This window comes from Rattus rattus, chromosome 6 (genome assembly GCF_011064425.1).
Source record: "Rattus rattus isolate New Zealand chromosome 6, Rrattus_CSIRO_v1, whole genome shotgun sequence".
NCBI lineage: Eukaryota > Metazoa > Chordata > Mammalia > Rodentia > Muridae > Rattus > Rattus rattus.
The window spans coordinates 132471349-132494842 of record NC_046159.1 but is presented as its reverse complement, the minus strand read 5'-3'; the positions used below and the strand labels follow the sequence as shown (position 1 = coordinate 132494842).

Here is a 23494-nt window from a genome sequence, read left to right as displayed (position 1 = left end):
CTGCCCCCCTCCTACAAATTCCCTCTCTCAACCCCCACGCTCTGGGTCTAAGTGCCTATGGTTTTCCTCAATAAACAATAGGCAGGAACCACTGCGTGAAACAAAACAAACAAAACAAAGCCCAGCTTCTTCCACCAAGCCTCAACCCAGTCTTTCCTCTCTCAGCTGAAAAGTCTACCCTTCACTGGATCTGGCCGGACTGCACAATATCCCCTCTCTTCTTCCTCAGCTGTCTTCTTGTTCACTTCCTCTTACAAACGCATCACACCCAACCTATCAAAAAAACCCATAAATGTACCCAAGACCTGGGCCACCATGATGGTTCAGCAGGAAAGGCACCTGACAATGTGAGATCTATCTCTGGGAATCAGAAGGAGGGCAATGACTCCCTAGAGTCTCCTGTGGCACTGGCATGTATGCGTGCATAAGAGACCCAGAATCTAATCAGTCGCCCTGTTCCCCACCACCACCTATAGCACTCTGTCCCAGCCAACACAAGATCTCTTTTCCTACCCAAGTTACTCCACTACCAAAACGAAAGTCAGAATGACCCCCATTCTGACTAGTGGTTACTAGCCAAGCCTGTCGATCCATCTTCCTCTAGGAAATCCTCCAACGGTCCTCCACCCCATTCACCAGCAGAATCCATGCCTACCCTTCCTTGCAGTGCTGCTGACAAGAGCTGCTAATTCTGAGTTCTCCTGGGCCTCCTCCCGCCCCACTTAGTTCCCATGGGTGCTCCTTGATGCGCCTTAAATATGCCACGCACCCATCCTTAGCACCTTCTCTAGCTCGGCCATTCATTCTTCCCGGGAACTTCTCCATCATCCCAAGTCTGTTTAACCCATTTCTTTGAATCTTTCCAAATGGTTGTGATTGGGATAGAGCCACTGTGGTGGTTTGAATAAAAAGATGTCTACCATAGGATCACATATTTGAACACTTAGTCCCCGGGTGGTAATGCTATTAGGGGAGCTTATGAAATCTGTAGAACATACGCCAAATCTCTGCAACTTACTTACCATGCCTAATAAAAATTTTATGCCCTTTGAGTTGGAATTCTGTATCTTCCCCAGTCTCCAGTAGCTACACTCTTCATTCCTATGACTTTAACTTTGCAGGAATTGTCCTCCCGAGACGAGTCTTTCTTGCTTGGTTTGTCCTCATGGTTTGTCACCTCGCATATGACAAGGTTTCTCTTTAAACCGAATTAATCCTCTATTGCATAAATACTTCTCGTTTTGTGAATCCTGAGCTACTAGTTACTGGAGTCAGTCCATATTTTGGCTGTGGTGTATATTATCACGATGAACATTAGACACTAAGCCCACATTGATGTCTTCTCCTAGCCCCTGCCAATCATTTCGACCTCCTTTCCTGTATAACCCTGACTATCCTGGGAATTTTGTGCAAATGGAATTATACTCCCAATATCTTTTGATGGCTGGCTGCTTCTTACTTAGTATAATGTCTTCCAGGTTCATGTATTCTAGCTTGCTTCGTCATAGTGGGTTAACCTCCCATAAAGAGAGACTTTCTCTCAGTCAAGGATATGGCTTCCCATCTATAGTCTCAAAGTTGGTGTGTGTGTGTGTGTGTGTGTGTGTGTGTGTGTGTGTGTGTGTGTGAGAGAGAGAGAGAGAGAGAGAGAGAGAGAGAGAGATGATTCAGAGAAAGTGATTCAGAGAGAGAAAGAGAGATTCAAGAGAGTGATTCAGAGAGAGCTTCAGAAAGAGTGATTCAGAGAGAGAGAGAGAGAGAGAGAGAGAGAGAGAGAGGGAGAGAGAGAGAGAGAATAATGAACTGGATATTAAAGAAAGAAAGTTGGCCTAACTGGAATGTTTTCATTGTAATAAACACAGCAGATGCCTTTAGAGAAGAAACCATGAGAAATGTAAATGAGGCCCCCAAATAGGGAAAGGCTTTATGGAAATGACATCTGGTTACTTGTGACACTCTCCATCTGATTTGGTGAGTGTCAGGGACCACATTAGTGAAGGCAGGTGCACGGCCACTTGTGACAAACACTGGATCACCCTGAACTCCCCTGACCTTCTGTGATTCCACACACAGATAAGGAGCACACCTGCTCTCACCCTGTATAAAATGCAAGGCTGGGGTAAGGGGTAGGGTAATGAGAGAATTCTCGAGCCTTCCCTGTGTTCAAGGAAAAGCTCCAAGTGACCACAGCACTGTCTGAAAACAAGCCCCCTTTATGATCACCACGGTAGACAGAGCCAATCTGGGAGGTCAATGACCAGCCTGGGACAAACTTGTATATTAATCTACAGTTCAATAATCATTTGGATACCTTAATACTGTGCATTTCTTTAGCTAGAATTATCTGGGGCTTAATTATCAGACCCAAGCCATATTTTAATGAGACCTGTAGGGTGAGCTCCAAATGGGTTTATCACAAATGTGCTCGGGACATACACACATCTTACTGTAATTATTCAACTGAGGATACAGGAAATACATTACACACAGAGGGGCTGTGTGCCCTGCACCAGTCATGGGCAACCGATGGTGTAACTGAATGGGATGTAGAATGAGAGCACCCGAGTTGGGACTGTCAATCCCATATGGCCTGAGAGACTGACAGCGCTCTGCACATGGCTGATAGGCCACACTATTGGCTCAGAGGACTTTCCAAAGGATAAGAAAAAATAGGGATCAGGTATCATGTTTGGATGAGAAATGTTGCCATAGGCTCATGTAGTTGAATTCTTGGACTCCAGTTGGTAGAATTGTCTGGGTAGGATTGCGAGGAGTGGCCTTATTAGATAAGGTGTGTAACTGGTTTTGAGCTTTCAAAGTATTAGATCCATTATCCATATATCTGTCTGTCTGTCTCTGCCTCCACTCCTGACCACCACCTCCTCCTTGGGGAGTTCTCAGTTGTCCCTCCCACCATGTCCTTGTGATGACATCACAGACTCTAACCTCTGAAACCATAAATGAAACTCTTCTATATGGTGCCTTGATCATGGGGTCTTATCACAGAAATAGAAAAGTAACTAAGATAGCAGCAGGTAGTAATTAAGATATAGGAGATTCCTCACTCTGAGTATGACTGTAGTATTACCATTTTTATAATGACCTTAGCTTTTCAGATATTGCCTTGAAATGTAGTGATATGTTCGTGTGATCTGAGAAGGGAGGCATTGGCTCCATTTTATAGATGAGCAAATAAATTCAGAAAGCTAAAATCAGCCGGGCGGTCGTGGCACATGCCTTTAGTTCCAGCACCTGGGAGGCACAGGCAGCTGGATTAGAAAAAACCCTGTCTCAAACTACAAACAAATAAACAAAAAGGACACACACACACACACACACACACACACACACACACACACACACCCCATCCCCAAACCGAGGGAGCCGATGCTTACACCACTGTCCTTTCTAGACAGCTGATGCCTGTCTGCTACTCTTGCTTCTCCTGCCCTAACCCCCTTGCCCTACACTGCTGAAAGTCTGGGTCTGTTGAAGTGTCTGTCCCCCACAGGCTTATGTATTTTAACATTTGACTCCAGTTGTTGGTAGTGTTCTGGAAGTTTGTAGAATTTGCAAGAAGTAGAATCTCACTGGAGGAAGTAAGTCACTCAGAGTAAGCCTTGGAGTTAATAGCCCAATCTCACTTCCGGTCAACTTTTTGCCTCTTGACTATGGTCACAGTTTATCTAGCCAGGTCACATCCTGCCACACTTCCCTGCCCTGCTCCCTGCTTCAGACTATACCCCCAGAACAATAAGCCAGAGTAACTTTCTCCTCCCTTAACTCTCTTTCAGTCAGTTATGTGGTCACAGCAATAGTAGAAGTAACACCAGGAGCCTCTCCAACAGGGGTCCCTAGCCCAGCTCTTGCTGCCAATATCCCTTGCTAATTTGTCCCTATGAAGAAAAGAGTATCATGTATCAAGGAGCCCATTCCTTGACTCTCTTCACCCTAGCCCAGCTTCCTCTCATTTCTACTCAGACGTGTAGTGTGGAGCAAAGCAAGTAGGAAAGGCACCACACTCCATGGAACCCGTGTGTTAACAGTGTCCTGAGATGAGCTTCCACTCTCCGCCATGACACCCTGATGCTCACCCACTACTTGAGGATTCTCACAGAGACACATCAGTGATGTTCTACTGGAAGCTGTGTTTGCAGGACTGCTGGGGGAACTGGGTGATGTCTCTGCCGTGACAGGCAGAAACAAATAGGGCAAAAAGCCAATACGATAAATCAATTAACCTAGCTTACCTGTGGCATTCTTAGCTCCTCTTGTGATAAGACAATGGAGACAACTGGGCATGGGGACAAGTAGAGCACAGCTGATGGTGGCTAAGTGTGTTTGGTTGTGCTGTGTGATATCATCTGTATTTGTCCCTAGTCCGACAACACACCAAAACACCACAAGATGTCTGACCGAATTAGAAACAGAATCCAGACATTTTAAAGTGGGCACCGTGAAGGTTAATCTTTCCTAACGGCTTGACTGCCTTTAGAACCACCATGCAGACACACTTCAGGAAATATCATGAGGGTGTTTCCAGAAAGGTTTAACTGAAAAGGGAGTGACCCGCCTTGAATGTGGGTGGCACTGCCCCAGTGTCTGAAGTTTCAGACTGAATAAAAAAGGAGAAAATTAGCAGAGTGTCAATGTGCAGTTCTTTGCACAATAGGACGAGCTGCCTCATGTTTCTGAATTGTGCTCCCCTCTCAATCCTTCCCCAGCAGGACTAGTATCTCAAACTGTAGGCAAAATAAGTGCTTTCTCCCTTCAGTTGCCTTTGTTGGCTATGTGGCCACAGCAACAAGAAAACAAATACACACACACGTTGGCCATTTACCTTTAAGTACAACGTATATGCTCAAAGGGCTCCAGGCTTCTTTCTAGGCCAGGGTGTAGCCCGTTTTCAGGAAGCCCCATCTGAAGCAATCATAGAACTTTCCAGAACTTCATTAAAAAAACTCTTTTCAAAAGAGCTTACTCAGCACCTCCAGGTCTTCTTCTTCTTCTTCTTCTACACTTAGATCTCAGGGTTTTCTGTAGCTTTGCAGCAAACTTTGATGAATATGCACCTGCCTTTTAATATTAAGAAAGGCTGCCACTGGGCAAGCACCATGTGCACAACAGCTGGGGGGAAGCAGTTCAAAGCTCATGGTACCCGGAACCATGCATGCAAAACCAGCAAACTGTTCCATGAAGACAGGGTGACCACAAGAAGAACTGGGAGGGTGGGAACCTCTGGTGGTGGGTGGCTTATAATCACTATTGCCCCAGGCAGTGCAAAGCATGGCTCAATGAGAGGAAAGGGGACACAAGTCCTTTCTAGTGGTCACCCTCTGTGACTGTCCAAGGAGTCCCCCTAACTAAAGCTGAGTATTGAAGCTAAATCAGAGCAGAGTCCGTCCTCTGCAAAGAGAAGACACGTGAGACATAGCCCCCAATGCAGCACACTTTAAAGGAACATGCCAAGTTCTTAAAAGAATGTGTGAAACCCTTTGATCTACAATGGTGCCCTGCCTACAAGATATGCTAGGGCAATGTTGGCACAAAGCTTGCAGGAGTAACCAAGTAATACCTACTTTGACTTATGGTCCATCCCACCATGTGGGACCCATACCCAACACTGCTTGGGAGACTAAAAACCTAAGACTACACAGCCCAGTGACTTAGGGTAAAACCAAACCACTGTTCAAACAAACAAACAAACAAACAAAAAACAGGGATTGGGGATTTAGCTCAGTGGTAGAGCGCTTGCCTAGCAAGCGCAAGGCCCTGGGTTTGGTCCCCAGCTCCGGAAAAAAAAAAAACAAAAAAAACAAAAAAAACAACCAATCAGTGAAATGACAAAATGACCATTGACCCCTACTGACATGGTGTTTTACCCATAGGTCAGTGCCTTGCTCAACCATCATCAGAGAAGCTTTTTCCTGCAGCAGATGAGAACAAATACAGACATCCACAGCCAGACATTATGCAGAGAATGAGAGAGCTCTAAATGCTCTCTGTCAAAGCCCTCCCCTCAGGGCTCAGGGAACACTGAGGAAGAGGAGGCCGAAAGTGTAAGAGCCAAAGGGGATGTCTGAAAGAACATGAGCAGGGCTCACATCAGATCAGAGACTGAGGCCGCATGCGCTCGGCCCCGCACAGGATTGGAACGGGTCCTTTGGGTACATATCAATGCTAGTATCGTGTTTTGATGGGACTCCCAAGTGTGTGAATGAGTGGGTCTCTATCTCTTGTGACTTCTCTTGGGTTCTTCTATTTGTGTTGTCCAACTTGAGGTGTTAGCTTTTGTTTTATCGTATTATATTATCTTTTATTATTATTATCTCTTAGAAGCTTGTTTCTTTTCTGGTGTTTATAGAAAAGAGAGTGGGTCTGGATGTGAAGGGAGGTGGGGGGACCTGGGAGGAGTAAAAGGGAAACTATAATCAGAATATATTATGTGAAGGGGGAAAAGTCTATTTTCAAGAAGAGGGGTTGGGGGAAGGTGGGTGCCTTTCATCCTAAAACAGAGAAATGCTCCCCCACCTCCTTCCTTACCAAAAGTAACCTCTCCTTTGCCAGCTTTGTCAAACAGCTGGAAGGCCACCATAAACAAGGCATCCGGAGCACACAGGACAGATTCGAACGCTACAAATTCTTGGAAGGATATTAACCTGCAATATAAAATAAGCAAATACACAAAGTCAGTCCCCTGTAAGAAAATAAAACTATACAATTATACAGTAAAGTCACGAAGCCAGATGCCACTGTGGAACCGTGAAATCCAAATTCCCATAGCATGTGGCACTTGTTCAGGCATCCAGTAGGAGGCAATCTCCCTCAGAAACCCAAGGAAGGTGAGTTGGGAGCACAAGGGCAAATGCTGACTGGCCTGGGATTCCTGACCCAACTGTGATCCGTGTCTCAGGTCTCAATCCCCTTGGTACAGTGTTGGAGTCTGTGACTAAAGTTTGGATACTTTATAAAGTGATGGGGAAAGCAAGAAGCAGTCACGTTCCTTATAAACAGCCTTAGACACCACATACAAGGAACTCATAAGAACCCACTCGTCCCTGGCACACGTGAGGTAGGGATGCTATGCAGGGCGCTTCGGCTAAGTCAGACAGGTAATGGGACTCAGGGAACTTTTGCTTCCAGTAAAGCAGATGGAACTACTCTGGGGACAGTATACAGGAAAGACAAATTTAGATTTAGATAAATTTTATTTAGATAAATGTAGGAACAAATACATGGGAGTGGACTTCCGGTAGAAAGTAAAAAGAAGGAGGGGACTGCAAAGTCTCAGCAGTGAAGAGATCTGAAGTTCAGTTCCCAGCACCCACGTCAGGTGGCTCTTGGATAGCCTCTATGTCTAAAGGATCCAATGGCCTCTTCTGGCCTCTCACCCACATGCGTGCATGTGTAAGAGAGTGCATGCGAGCACACACACACACACACACACACACACACACACACACACACACATTTTGTATAAAAAGCTTTGTGACTGAAGTGGAATGAAAACTGGACCTTAAGAAAGAAGGAGAATTCAGCTGTGCACGGAGACAAAGGGACCTGAGGCACGAAGTGGTAGACAACAGAGCTAGGGTGTGCACAAGAACATGGAAACTGTAATTGATTTATACCCCCGTGATGAAGCACATTGTTGTGGTTTGCCCTGGAGTTATCTATATTTTGATGCTAATTCCACTGCTCCTCAGTACTCAGGAATCAGGTGACTTCACCGGAACCTTCTCCCCATTGAATTTTTAAAGTACAGGTGAGGGGCAGGTACAGGATAGAAGGAGGCCTGTCATTGGAGGAGAAGGAAGGATGGGCGGGAGAAAAGTTTGAAGGAAGAGGAGGAGACTGGAAGAAAAAGGAGGAAGACACAGGAGGGAGAGGGAGAGAAGCCAAGGTGACGTTAAGATTCCACTCTGTGTATTTACAAGTTGTTATAAATGTTTTTAAGGGGTGGATGTGTATTGGGCTTTGTATGTTTAGGTGGGCAATTATATCTTATCAATTGGGTCAAAGATTATTGTGTTGCGTGTCCTTTTATGTGACGGTTTGAGTGTAGGAAAGTGTGTGGTGGCAGGAGACACTGGGCCGCCACGGAGTTGGGATGTGTTTCCGCCAAGATATCTAGCAGATACCTTGGGGCACTGAGGTGCCAGACCTAAGTGAGGTAAAAGACAGTGATACTTTTTTTTTTAGTTTTTATATTTTTACAACATGCTAGAGGGCCAGAGGTGGCTTTGCAGGGCCTTACAGGGCCACAGTGTCCTTCTGTTTAAAGACGGAGAGGGCAAGCATGGAGAGGAATGTCACATGATCAATTCCATGCTTGGGGAAAGCCTGACAGGCCACATGCTAGAACTGCCAAAAGGAAAGGGACCCACAAAAGACTTTTTAGGAACAAAGGTTTATGTTGTTCTATAAACGTCCAAATATTTCAATAATCCACTGGCAAAGTCCAAGTCTCTGGAGGTTATAGGAGAAGAAATCCGGAGTCTCTCCAGGTTTCACAGAACACTTAATTCCTCTGAAACTTCTATAGAGAAAAAACATTTGTCTATAGTGCTTCAAAGTTAACTCCGCTGTTTCTCAAATGTCACCTGGCCACCACAAGGCTACAAAGACAGGAAACTTGGAGTGTGTCCCATACGGCATCTCCCCAGAACACATCTTTTGGAATGGGTGGAACATTCAGGAATAACGAGCATCTCAAGGGAATGCCTGCCCAGAATGGGTCTCACTAGGACAGACCAGAACAAGGTGCGGGATGGAAGGGGAGCAGGTAGGACCCAGACTTTCTTGGCAAAAGTCAGGAGATAGTCATAGCATACAAAACCCAGGGGGTACAGGAGTTGTGCATTAAAAAGCAAACAAAATAGCACACAAGGAGAACAATGAAAGGGTACTTTCTTTTCCACAGAAGAACGCGGAAGGGCTTCACAAAGGCATGGTATTTAAAACATACATTTTTGGGCTGGAGAGATGGCTCAGCGGTTAAGAGCACAGACTGCTCTTCCAGAGGTCCTGAGTTCAATTCCCAGCAACCACATGGTGGCTCACAACCATCTGTAATGAGCTCTGATGCCCTCTTCCGGTGTGTCTGAAGTGTACTCATATACATAAAATAAATAAATAAATCTTTAAAACATACATTTTAAAAGCAGCTAGGTTTTAGAGATCACTTATCTCAAACTCCTGCCTTTGAAGAAACAGAAAGAAATTATTGGCCTCTGGCATTTTGTACTAAGGAGGAGGTAGACTAGCTGTCCATCTGAAGAGAGCTGGAGAGGATGGCAAGAGGACATCACACGCGGGGGGCGGGGGGTAGCGGTTAGAAACAGAAGATCAAACTGTGCAAGCAGAGGACATGAGGAAGAGCCAGAGACCCAAGTTGAGTTGTTGTGCCAGACACCCAAAAGTCAGGACATGGACCTCCATGGGTCATGACAGAGAGAAATCACTGCATGTTTTCCGATTAAAGTCAAGGTGTACATGTTTTTAGATTAAAGTCAAAGTGAAGACTCTGCTTAAGAAGGATCAACGAGGAAAGTGAATTTAAAGGACAGAAGCAGCCATAGGCTTGACTAAAACCTAGAGTAGGTCGGAGCCAGATGGGGACTTGCAGGAGTAAGAATAGAGGACAGAACTGACTAAGACATGAGGTGGGGCCATGGTGACCATGCTGGTCAGGAGGCACCATCAGAGGAGACCAGGAGGCTGCCATGCCTCCCTATAGACTGATGACTTAGTAAGGTGACGGAAACACTACCAAAGGACAATGATCATGGGAGCTTTGGAAGAGAAGAGGGTGCAGTTCCATGATGGAATCACCTGAATGCAGCCAGTTCAGATGCTGGGGGTATGGAATGAATCCTCGGAGCCTAATGTATGGGGCTTACCTAGATAAGGGCTCCAGCCACTATGGTTAGCTGGGATGAGGAATTACTGGGGTAAGATGATGAGCTGACCCAATGATTAGAAACTTGGAACACACATGCCGATGGGGAACACTGTGTGAAGGGGGAGGGAGAGATCATGGTTATAGGTCAATACTAAGTCAAGGAGCACCTGAGATTGTGGGCACACCACCCCCATCTTCCAAGAGCTGGAAGGAAGGCACAGAATATTGTTTCTCATATCCTCCAGCAAAGAACAGCCTCACCAGCAACCTTTACGCTTTCCACCATCCAGAGCATAGAAAAATAAACTTTGAAAAAGTTTAAGACATCTGCTTTTAGTCCTTGGTTACAGTGCCTGAGAACACTTCATATAGGAGCAAAGATTGGAAACAAAGACCTGGGTGGGAAGGGGTTAAAGAAGAGTTACTGGAGTCTGGGCTGAAACTGTGAAAAGCAGCTCTGGTCATCTCCCTTAGAATGTTCTAATAGAGGATACCTCTGAGGAACTCAAAAAATCGGCCCACTCCTCTGAAAGGACTACAGGGAGTGGGGTAACTCTTTGTGTCTGCTTCCTCCTCACCATCACTCCTTGGCCCCTCCACTTTCTGGGCAGCTACCAAAGCCCTGCATCTGCCATATCTGTTCACCAGGAGAAGTCCAGTGGGCAGCAGGAGGAGGGGGTTTGCATTCTGAGACAGCAAACGAGCACAGTGTTAAATCAACCTGCAAAGACAACAAGCTCACCAAGAGAGCTACACCATGTGGGGCATAGAAAGAAGCTCTTGTTCTGCGGACTGGCTGAATTAGGCTTAAAATTCAATAAAAAGAGCATCTTGTCTGCCTCAGGTTGGTTAAAAAGCCCGGAGACTCTATATGGGTGTAACAGGTTCTACTCGCCATCTTACTGTCACTTCAAAACCACAACTGGCCAGTAAAGACTGGTATTTTAGGCACGCTACTGATACCAAAAAGGTATGTAATTTGGTAATCCTATTAGATACAAGCATTATACCTCTATGTAGGAGGTATACAGAGGAACCATGAAATCATAATGTACTATTGTTCATCAAGATCATTCTGGATTTTCACGGTAATCTGACTAGAAGGCCAAGGGAATAATTACACAGTACTACATTCACTTACAGCGTGGTTTCCACAAACATCTATATTTTCATATAAACACGGCTTCAACCTTACTTTACAGGTTTAATGGGTATTAACATAAGTTACAAGGAAGAACACAAGCTCCATCAAGTTCAGACCTGGCTGGTGAGCTCGCTGGCTTCCTTTCCCACCACCCCCAATTGCCAAACCTTCTTTCAGTATATTAGATGCCCTTTAATAAAATCATATAACTCTGATTAACTCCACGACAAGAATGTAGGGAGAGGTGTTCTATGTCTGCACTCACTCACAGGTAAACACTAGGATCCTGGCAATGAATGTGGAAGGAAACACAGAAGTCACATCTCATGATATGGCTCATGGGTTACGGGATGACAGGTGTCTAGATAACCAGGACATTTTTCTAAGATGTCATTTGGAATTTCTAGAGCATCAAAGCCACTGCTGTTCTTACAACAGGGGTAACTCTACAGCTGCTTAAAGTCCAGATCAAAAAGCCCAGACACTGCACACCACTGTAAGACGCTCAGCCCAAGAGGAACTGGGGTAAAAACGCATTGAATCAGACAAGATTGGCTTGGGGCCTAAAATACTTGTCGCTCTTGTCAAATATAAGGGTATGATTCCCAGGGGCAGGGCAGCTCACGACCATCTATAACGTCAGTCCCAGGCAACCCGATTCTCTTTTCCCACCTCTTGTGCAACAGACCCCCCACATGGTGCACACACACACACACACACACACTCATACACACACACACACACACACACACACACACACACACACACACGCAAAACATCCACACACACACACAATCATTAAGTAAATAAACTAAAGTTAGTGAATGGGTAGAAGCTTTTACTCCCAGGAATCCTCACACAACACTCACTGGTATTAGTGAAAAGCAATAATAATAATAATAATAATAATAATAATAATAATAATAATAATAATAGAAAACCCTCAACATTCGATATGTGCTAGGCTTACTAAAAGAACATTTACATATAAAGTACAGTCTATCCACCAAAAATGTTATGAACACACCCATGTCATCAGGTTAAAAATGACTTAAACAGGATGTAGTAACTGCTTCCATTAGCAGAGCCTGCTGGTACCTGCTTGCCATCCAAGCAATTAGGAGCCAAAGGCAAGAGGATCTCAGCCTGAACCACAGAGGGGAATCCCCAGACAACTTGAGTTATAGGGTAAGACCCCAGACTCAAAAAGTCCAGCCGCAGGGGTTCAACAGGTTAATAGTGCTTGCTCCAAGCCTGAAGAAGTGAGTTTTAGCCCTGAGACCAACGTGGTGAAAAGAGAGATTCTTACAGGTTATCTTGTGCCCTCACACTCGTGCTCACACGCACATACTGCAAAAATAGCAATAATCAAAAAATACTCTAAAATTAAAAACAAAATAACAAAACCAAGTTATTCCTTTTTGCTGAAAATGAACAAACATTTATATAAGCACAAATTCTGAATAAAATCTGAACCAGGCCTATCAAAGTGTCAACTGTGCATATCTATCAGTAAATTATATAAAATATAGTTTTTTTCTTTTTTTCCCGTTCATATTTTCTATTTTTCCCCCAATAACACATAGACCATACAGGATTTTGCAACAAGAAAAAAAAATAAAATAAAATTTATACAAAACCAAACAGCAAAAGTCCAAGCACTGATAAGGCAGAGGAGGTGGAGGGGCGGGGAGCAAGGGGAAGACAAGACTGAGAAAAGAAACCAGCTTGGAGGGCATCGCAGGAACTTCAATTATCCGAGGTGGGTAACTCTCCCCTTCCTCCCTGCTGGGCTCATTCCCACCCTGCAGAGGATGAGACCCCATGTGGTCCTTTCATCTTCTCCCAGCTCCCAGCTCCAGGACAAGGCTGCAGCGGTGAGAATTTACACAGCGGAGCAGGAGGCTCAGATCTGCTCACACTTTAGGAAGTTTGAGTGTAGACAACACACCATATCAAAATCCAATTACACTTTACTCCAATTCCTAACCACAAGAGGGCTTCCCCAAAATAACTTTACTCATTACCCCCTTCTGTGTGCTGCAACAGAAGCCAGGCAATTGTCCAGGATTAGTGGCAGAGATAAAGGTAAAACAGTAAAATCTAACTCCAGAAACAGAGTTCCAAGACCACCCATGTGCAGAACCCATGTGGTTCTGGGAAGAAGGAGGCCGGGGAGGAAGAGGAGGAGGAGGAAGAGAAGAAGGAAGAGCTGTGGGCTCTATAATGTTAGCATCTTTTAATAGCTCTTTTCGGCTTTCTCAGCTCTGTTCCTTGAAGGCTTTGAAAATAATACTCCGGAAGCCGGAAGTGTCGGAGCTTCCGGTTGGTTTCCCACTCGTGGTGTGCGGTCGTGCCTCTCAGGCAAAGCACAGCTAAAGCCTTGCAAGGGTAAGTGGGAAAGGGAGATGCGCGCTGAGAAGAGAAAGAAGAATGCGCCAAGGGAACTTAACAGACTCAAAAGTATCCTCAAAGTTGACGGCGATGCTCTAATGAAAGACGTTGAAGAAATAGCCACTGTGGCGGTACCCAAACATTGCCAGGAGAAAATGCAGTGTGATGTCGCTGTGGATGATGAAAAGGGTGACATGGAAATGGAAACTGAAATTAAGAGAAACAGAAAGACTCTTCTAGACCAGCATGGCCAGTATGGATGAACCAGAGGCAAAGAAAAAGACTGAAGGCCAGGAGAGAAAAGAAGTGGGGAAAAGGCAAAGCAAAGGCTGCGAACGGTCTGGCCTGGTGGACCCTTAAAGACTGAAAGGGAGCCAGACGTGCTGGTGCACCCCTTTAACCCCAGCGCTCAGCAGGCAGAGGCAGGTAGATCTCTGAGTTCGGGCCAGCCTGGTCTACAGAGTAACCCTAGAGAAGCCCTGTCTTGAAAAAAACAAGCAAACAAACAAAAACCCAGAAGCTATTTGTTTTCATATTTTAGTTTGGACTTAGTTTTATAATCCAAAGCCAAAATAACACATTTGTGTTGGGAACTTGAATAAAATATCTTTGATGATAAAAAAGAAAAAATAATACTCTGGACAGGTATGGTGTTCCTACTCTAGGCTAAGTATGTCTGTAGACAAAAATGACTACAATTAAAAGAATCTGGGTCACACACGGAACCACTCTTTAATGGAGGGGTAAAGCAATGAGCACAAAGATCATTCCAGAAGCGGGTGACAAAACGCAAAGAATAAAGGAGACAGATGCGTTCGAGCTGTGCTGGAGCCCCAGGCCTGGAGACTCTTCTTCATGGGTGCGATGAGCCCCAACTCCTGTGCTTCTTCTAGCCTGTGGAGACCGAGAATCAACAAGCAATTCAGAGTGGAGGTGTGGATGCTCTGCCTGAATGGTCAGCGAATCGATATGGGAACCGTGCATGGGGCCTAAGAAAATCCAAGACTAGCTAGGCTCCCTGGGGTAAGCTGACAGGTGGTGAGTAAAGGAAAGAGTGGCAGAGCTATTCAAAGACGTTTATACCCATGTACATGCAAACAGCATCCCTGCAAAGTGTATGCAGGAGAGTGACATGTCTTGCCAGAGTCAGAAAGATCCCTTGAGCCATCAGCACGGCGCATAGACCAAGCAGTTCTAGTTGATAACAGTCATATGACCATGCGTGCAGGATGTCTTTGCAATGGCAGTCGGGAGGAGCCTGGACTAGAAGTCCAGTTAGGGCCCTGTCCCCCTGGATGACACCTGGAAGCCTGTGGCTGCAGGGACAGTGGCACTCAGAAGACTATAAGGGCTTAAGGTCACCAAGGATATGAAAACTGAGATCACACACAAACAGGCTGGCTGATGGTCAGGCGTAATTATGCAAATTCATACGCAGGTTTTAACTGATGGTCACCGTTTAAAACACATTCATAAAAAGAAATGGTGCTCTATTTGATTTTATGTTCTAAGACAGTGGGAATACGGTGGGGACTAGTCTGAGGTGGAGACTAACTTTACCTTAGCTTCAATGGCCTCCTCTCCTAGGCTATGAGAGGTGTGTCTGTCTTGCCTGTCTTTCCTCTTCCACATGGGGTCCTCTGACCTCAGGGAATCTTCCCACGTTCACCTTGGCTCCAACATGTACTTGACCTCATCCAGCTGGAGGCCGGTGTGATTGACTCACAGCTCAACTGAACTCTGGTTCAAACCTCACTGGTGTGTTTGCCAAGGGCCTATTTAAATTCATTGGCTCCAATGAAACCTGGCCGATCACACACCATTCAATCAGGCAGGCTACCGCCTGGCTCTGAAAAGCTATTAAAGATTTTTACTAGTGATTTTACTGTGTTGCTATCATGAATTTGGTCTATAAATACCACCTCTGCATACATCACTGCCTCCATATTGGCAAAGGCAGGTAGATATATAAGCTTTCATAACTGTGAGCTTAGCACAGTGAGTGACTCATCTACACGGCCAAGCCTATCTGTGTGCCCATAGCCTTATAGGTCACTCCAAATAGCATTCAAGCTACTCAGTCTGACAGTGTCCACGAGGGGGATGGTATTTCCTGCACCTTCAATATTCGCTTCCATGCCAGAGGTTGGTAACCAAGCCATAGACCAACATGACTCATCTCTCTTGTTCTCCTTTGCTGATAGTTAACATTAAATCACGTCTTCTACCAACACAATTTGTATATCCCGTCCTCTCTTTCTTTCCCTATTAGGTTAAGTACCGCCCAGTGATCTTGGGTGAATCTGTCTCCATGTCTAAGCCACAGCCCCAACATTGTACCTTTCAAACTTTGAGGTATAAAAAAATGTCTGACTGTGGCCAATTTCATCCTAAAGTAAGAACACCAAAAGCCTTCTAAACTAGAGACAAATTCTGTCTCCACAGTCTCTAAATAAATAGATGCAATGGTAGAAGATGCCATTTCTAAATCCTGAAAATTTGGGGCCAGAGAGATGGCTCAGCACCCTCCTTTGGCCCCCACAGGCATCAGGCATGCACAGGGCGCACATACATGCATGCAAGCAAATATTCATATGCAACATGTAAAAACTTAAAGATGCTTTGGAAAAAACCTGAAAACGTACCTTATCACATATCACATTATTCCAATTGCATACATTGACAAATACTGAGAGCAGTGATAAATGTATGTCACAAACATTTACATATGTATATTATGTCACATATACATGTATATATCACATTATTAATATTTTAAGATTATCCGAAGACTTTTTAAGGAAAAACGTGCTGAGCTTAACAGAGAAGGAAAAAGACAAACAGCTCGCTCCGAATCCCCTAGGTTAATTTCTATATTGTCTTTAAGAAGACACTAAGGAAGGAGGGGAGGGTAACTGGACGGCCTGTTGGAAGACTGATTTACCCTAACTGCAGGGTTTTTAAAGGGCTGGCTCCTGCCTCTTTTCTTCTTTAGTTAAGGCTGGATGAGAAGGCTTCGGCTTTATTAAAATAGCAAATGAAGGATAATGGGAAGATTAAGCCACAGAAAAGCAATCACTCACTGAAAAGCCAGCAGGTGAGCCATGTGTCAGCCAGCTCTAAGTGGCCACTAAGGTTGTTGATTCTCTAGTCTCCTGGTTCTTGTCTTTCCTTCCCTCCAAAAACGGAGTGGGCAGGCAGTGAAGGGCGATCAAACAAGGGAGACTTTTATTGGGCACGAGGGAAAAAGAATAGAGTAGGGAACCAGAAACTCAAGTGGGAAGGCAGGGGTACTCACCAAGCTTCCATGGCCACTGGTACACTGTTCCAAGTGGCTTGTTACTTTATCCAGATTAACTCTGAGTAATCAGTCATTTTAAATGCACGGAGACCAACCCACATGCCGAGTGCACCCGCAGCAAACTCTTGGCTCATCAAACCGCAGCTCCCTGGGTTTAGAGATGAAAAGCCCCTAAGGCATCCTGACACTCTAAGTCAGGTGCAGCTGAGGAGCGATTTTCTTCATGGAGAGTTGTTTCAGCAGAAGATGGTGGTGCCTTGGCTCGAACAGCATTTAATGAAAATCAAAATCGAGCAGAATGATTTTTGTTGGAAGACACTGCCATTCTCAGTGGGTTTTGCTGAATCTCTGAACCCAAGAAATAATAATTTTTAAAAAATACTCTAAAACTAATTAAAAGGTCCCTAAACTAACACACGAAGTCATAAGGGCAAACAGACTGAAGGTTTTGTTTGATTGTTTGTTTTTTTGGGTTTTGTTTTGTTTTGTTTTTTCATCTGCTAATGGCGAATTCCTGTTTAGTCATTCTGCTTTAGAAAGTACAAATAAGGGCAGGGCAAAAAAGGAAAAGTATAATAATTAGCATTAACTGAAATATTGTTTAAACATATTAAATCAAGTTAGACTGATTTCCCATGAGAAGCATTTTTTTTTAATTGCTTACAAATATTTTAGCGTTTTCATTCACTCAATTATAATTCCTATGTTTGGGATAAAAGTACACCAAACTCCATCTTGGTGTGAACGGAATATAAACCCCAGGCAGAGCAAAATGTAAATGACAGGAAAAGCCCCTATCATTTTAGAAACATAAAGTGATTCCTGGCGTGGACAAAAGGAAATTAAAGTACACCATCTTGGGCCAGAATACTACCCCAAATCCCACATTAATGTCTGCTGTGCCAGCTGAATTCAAATTAACCCAATTTTTACATGTTAATTAAACCAGCTATTTTCTTCTTATTGTATTTTTGCTTCTTAAATAGTAGAGTCTACGAGTGATTCCCAACAGACTTGTTCCAACAACAATGACGTATTCATTTACTTCTATTGTGACCGTACAATACAGTAACTGAGCAGTAATTTTTCACAGTCAATTACATGTGTGGTTCTTTATGCTTAAAGATGCTGAAATAATGTGTACTATAGAGCCATATGCCTGAGTCTCTAGCCTGCCAGAGGCAGTTGCCTGGGTAACACATTTTCTCTCCAGTTCAGCATAACCCTTCATTGAATATCATTAGGTGTCATTAAGTAGCAAACATTAACATGACTTCAATATACGACTTGCATAGAGTCATTTTACCCTTGTAAACAAGTGATCCATCAGTTACAATAAGTTTAAAATAGATTATGATTTTCTATATTTAAGAACGTGAAAAAGTACCCACGTGTTGATCTTAAATTGAATTTGCACAAATTTCTGGTCAAACAAAAATTCAGGCTGAGTTTCAGGGACAATACTTCTCATCAACTTGGTCACAACACCCCACGTAAACAGAGAAAGATGAGGTGTCTTCAATTTACTCAGTGTTGCAAAAACTATTTAAGTCTCTGATCAAAGTGTTACGTTCTTTTCTAACAGGAATGAGGGAGACTGTGCACCCACCCACCTCACCAACAAAAGAAATTTAAAGAAGGTGCTTAGAAAGCAAGAGGCGTAGACGTAGGCAGAGAGCAGGAGCTGTGCCATGCATCCTTTAAACCGCGCTTCTAGATGGACTGAGGCATAACTGACTACCAAAAACTGCATGCAGTACAGGTGTACCACATAGTTTCCCATGCATACGATTCTGAAATCATTAACATCATGAAATTAATTTATGTATCCATCACCTCAGTTATCTCACACAGTTAAACGATTTTAAATACTCAAAATTCTGTGAAGTGCCAGGTAGTTTCAGTTACAGGAATAACTGGTTTGTGCGGAATGTGCTAGGAAAAATGCCCGACTTAACACAAGTAGCCGTCCTGCATAATATGCAAAAAAAAGTTACCCTTTGGCACCATGAACAAGCATCTGTGTCTACAGAAACAGTGTTTCTTGCTCTGAACTGTCTCAAATTACATATACACCTCTTCCCAATTGGCCTACCCCTCCCACATCACAGAGTGATGTGGCTTTTGAGACATATCACGATTGCACATCAACTCAGACTCTCAACCTACCCACAACCACGATTTTCTTCCTCTGTCACTGCATCTTTAGTAAAGAGCTTCCGAATGTTCGCTGCTGGCTTTAAAGGACACATAGAAAGAGGCTCCCCAGGCGATGCCACTACTCCTTTGTATTTTCTTACCTCTTCAAAGACAGGAAGAAAGCCTCTCACCTCCTAGAAAGCAAGCGATGCATGGGAGGCCGCACAACGCTGTCCAGTAAACTTGGAAACCACTGAACCCAAAGAGCGGCCACAATAAAGGAGTTTCCTGCTGGGGGGGGACAGAGGTACTGCACCTGTTACCTGACCCCAATAAGGAAGAAATGCCACACAGAAGGAAGAGCCTTAGCTCGGGTGACATGTTGCCGCCACAGCTGCTCCAATAAAATTGTACCAAGCATGAGGCGATTAAAATAGGAGCCACGTATTTGATCCAGAGGCAGAAGAAAAACAAACAAACAAAGAAACAAAAACTTGGCAGTAAGTACATAGTTTGTTTTGCCTTCTATAATCTACTTTGAATGGATGTTCCTATAGAGCAATTATTAAGGTACAAACTGTTGAACAGGTGAGAGGAAGGGAGTGGGAGGAGAAGGGGGAAGGGGAAGTTGAAATTGGGATGTAAAGTTAATTAATTAGTTGATTCATTAACGGAAAAAGGAGGAACAAACTGATTACAAAGATAAGATACGTCTCTGACCAAAGCACAGTCAAGGAGTATAAGACTCAACCAGGTAAGATGGAGCTGTGGCCACGCCCCCTCTACATAGTTACACAGGACCAGCTATAGTTTTAAGGCAAGCCAAGGCTGAAGTGTATCAACTGTAATGGCTGGGAAGGGTAGTCCAACAACCTACAGAATATTCAGGAAAGAAAAGTGAAATTAAAAAGTGGTTTATAAGATTCTGATTAAGTAGTTATTTCTAGAATTTTTATCTAACGTTCACAATAAAGAAAACATCGCTTCCAGCCCATTCCTAGATTTCATAAGGATTAACATTTCATTATAGGAACAAGTGTTGCTTTAAAGTTGGCAGAAAGAGCTTCCTTTCCAACTTGGGCCTGGCAGAATGGCTCCTGCAAAGAAGGGTGGAGAGAAGAAGGGTCGGTCTGCCACCAACGATGTGGTGACCTGAGAATACACCATCAACATTCACAAGCGCATCCATGGTGTGGGCTTCAAGAAGCGTGCTCCTCGGGCGCTCAAAGAAATTCAGAAATTTGCCATGAAGGAGATGGGGACTCCAGATGTGCGCATCGACACCAGGCTCAATAAAGCCGTCTGGGACAGAGGAATAAGGAATGTTCCGTACCGCATCCGAGTACGATTGTTCAGAAAGCGTAACGAGGATCAGGATTCACCAAACAAGCTCTACACACTGGTAACTTACGTGCCTGTTACCACATTCAAAAAATCTACAGACGGTCAATGTGGATGAGAACTAACTGCTGAATGTCAAATAAAGTTATAGAACTGCCTCCAAAAAAATAAATAAATAAAAATAAAAAAAGTTGGCAGAAAGCTGGACCCACAAAAGTGACTCTTCCATAGGAAACTATGCTTATAAAGAATCTCAACAAAATGTTCTGAGACTCTCCTGTGATAACAGGGGTCACCCTGAGATGTAGATTTCATTTAAAATCACTGCAAGGGTTTAGTAGGACTGTCTTAAACCTGGGTCTATTGAAGTTTCCATTTTCGTTCATTCAATGAAGGCCAAAGACCAGGTAACAGAAGGAACTGTTGGCCCACCCGCCCTGTGTGCTCAGCCCGGCCCCTCACTCCCTAAGCATCTGTCTGCAAGCCCAGTTTCTAACAATCTCATGACACCACCACACCTTCACCCCGGCCAGGACTACAGCACTGAGCAGGCCTGGCAGGAGCAGCCCTAAAAGCAGTTGACTGCTTTCTCCTGCCTTTGGAAAGTAAATTAAGCTACTCAGTCTGAAGCCCCTTTCTCTAGATAAAAAGACTACAGAAGAGAAACCTTGGCCTTTTTATCCCTTTTTTCCCCTTCCTAAAGTTAGTGACTCTTCACTTCCGGTCTTAAAAATAAATAAATAAATAAAATACTGAATCGTGCAAACGCCAGATCAGAAATCTTGGATTACATTTTCAGCCAGCTCTCGGGTTCTTTCGAGGCTCGGCTAGCTTGCTTCTGGAGTTAAAAAAGAAAATCTATTGCTTTAAATGAATCTAAAAATTTGAAATTAATAGCCTAAATCATGATGGGCATGAGGAGACATAGCTGCATTCACTGCTCTAGAAGGCAGGAACTGAGCAAATATAAACCACAGATGAAGATCAGCAGGGATGTGACAGGGACAGTCGGGACTAAATAGTTTCAACTGGCTTCCAAGTCAGGTCCCTTGCAGGGGTGCTGGGAACAGGATAGGAGCCTCAAAAGAACTATAGTTCAGTGGAGATAAGTGGAATGAAGACGTAAACATGGCATTGAGTATTTAAGATGTGACACAGGAAAAAACCCAGAAAGTATGAGTGAACTAGGGAGATGGAGAAAAACCAGAAAAGGAGTCTGAGATAGAACAGGCTGCGAGACAGAAGGAAAATCTGCGAGCAAGGTTTGGAGAGCGAAGAAACAAAGTGTTACAAAGTGTTACAAGAAAGTGTGATGGATCGCCCAGGCCGACCTGCGGGCTAATATTATCGTTGGAGTCTGCGGTGCTGACTTAAAAAGGGCAAATTCAGTCCAGCAGCGAGGGAAACCTGTGGAGTGCAGCTGAAGAGTGAACGAGCAGGGAAATTAACTGCAAGCACCAGAACAGACACCTCTGTAGCTGAGGGTTACAGAAGGAGAAGCCAGGCGGAAGCTGGCGGGCAGAGGGTGTAATGGGAAAAGATGTTCTTCACATTGGAGAAAGGCTGTAAGGATCATGGGGAAGGAACCCAATAATCAGGGAGGCGTAGAAGACGTAGTCATAGCAGGAACTGGAGAAGGAGGAAGGGAATGGGATCACTGGGTCAGCTAAGGTGGAAGCTAACAGAACACTCACAGACGTCATTCCCCTGGGTAACAACATCAAGCATCCAAAGAGCAGGATGTAGCACAATCTTCTCAGTGACAAAACAGGCTCTGCCTGTAGGCCATTTGCCTAAGGTCTTAAGAGACCTAGTAAAATGCAAATGCGTGTCAGCCACTCTTACTGTTCCTTCCACTATGCAATGCTTTTCCTGTGAGCAAGATCCATCATGCCTTATAGCAGGAGGTATCAGAAGTTACATGTACACGCATGCACACATGTGTTACAATAACAAAGAAACGAAACATCAAAGCAGCCCTAAGAAGTGTTTGGTGCGCAAACAGGGGCACACAGGAGAAACTCAGGGTAATTCAGTACATGTCATGTTGTATCCCGTTCTCTCAACTGTCTTATATGTCAGCTTAATTAGGATATGGGGAGCCCAGGGGAAACAATGCTTTGAGGTGTATCTAATGATAAGGCTGGCATTTTCCTAGATGGACTTGCTCCCAATATGGCGGGCATTATCCAATCACCATGGGCTTGAATGGAACAAACACTTAAGAGCAAAGAAGATCGTGTTCTCTTAGCTGAGCACTTGAATTGGAACATGGACACACCCCAGATGGAAAGTTACATTATGTGTGTGCATGTGTGAGTGTGCGCACGTGCGTGTGTGGGTGTGAGTGTATGTGTGTGTGTATGTGTGTGTGTGTGTGTGTGTGTGTGTGTGTTTGCACGTGCATGTGTGGGTTTTCAAGTGTATCATCTGTGTGCAAGTGCTCATACCTGGGTAAAAGTCAGAGGATGTTGGGTGTCCTCCTCAATCCTCCACACTTTTTTGAGGCAGGGTCTCTCACTAAACCTAGAGCTTAGACTGACATTCATGGAGACTAGGTGGCCAGCACGTCTCAGAAATCTTGTCTCTGCCTTCCCAGCACTGGGATTACAGACACTGCACCATACACAGCTTTTTACATGGATACGGGATCCAGTACTCAGTGTGGCCCTTGTGCCTGTGTGCCTGTTCACAGATCTCTTAGGCCCCCCGGGTCTCAGAAGATGACTACCACACCACTGGCTTTCCTCAGGCTCCAGCCAGCACACGGGTGACACAGTGCGACAGCTCGGGCACCATAACTAAGAGCTGATTCCGTAGAGTAAAACTATACCTACTGACTCTTTCTTTGGAGAACATAATACACACTCAATATAAAACGCTGCGTATAAAGCACACTTTCCAGCGTGTGTGTCTGCGGGAGTGGGATGGAGAAAGAGCATTTATTAGCTGTCTGTCCTGTTTAAGAAGCCAGCATGAACATGACTGCTGGTATCAATTCACTTATCAAGGAAGAGAAGTATTCTGTGGAAAGAGAAACTAAAGGATAAAGGAGAAAGAGTGACTCCAGAGAGGAAGGCGCCCAGCGGAGAACAGACGTAGGTCAGGCTGCCCCACAGACATTCCTTCTATGTCACAGTCTGGACTTTGGGACCATGTGTTTTACACATGCAAAATGCAATTAAGTCCAAAGCCCCACCCCACAGAGAAAAAAGAAAGAAAAGAATGCCTAAAAATTGAAAACAAACTGAAACAAATGAACCTAACCACC

General features: G+C 44.4%; 1 protein-coding gene and 2 pseudogenes across 1 annotated transcript in view; 2 read left to right on the top strand and 1 right to left on the bottom strand.

Moving 5' to 3' along the window:
• The window catches only part of Slc25a13 (solute carrier family 25 member 13), a 180864-nt gene that overhangs the window by 104169 nt on the left and 53201 nt on the right, over positions 1–23494 (bottom strand). The window contains exon 4 of the mRNA XM_032906962.1: positions 6544–6659. Coding sequence (XP_032762853.1) covers positions 6544–6659 — 116 coding nt within the window. The remainder of the gene's footprint in view (positions 1–6543; positions 6660–23494) is intronic.
• LOC116903640 lies at positions 8734–13809 on the top strand (annotated as a pseudogene).
• Positions 19952–20377, top strand: LOC116904092 (annotated as a pseudogene).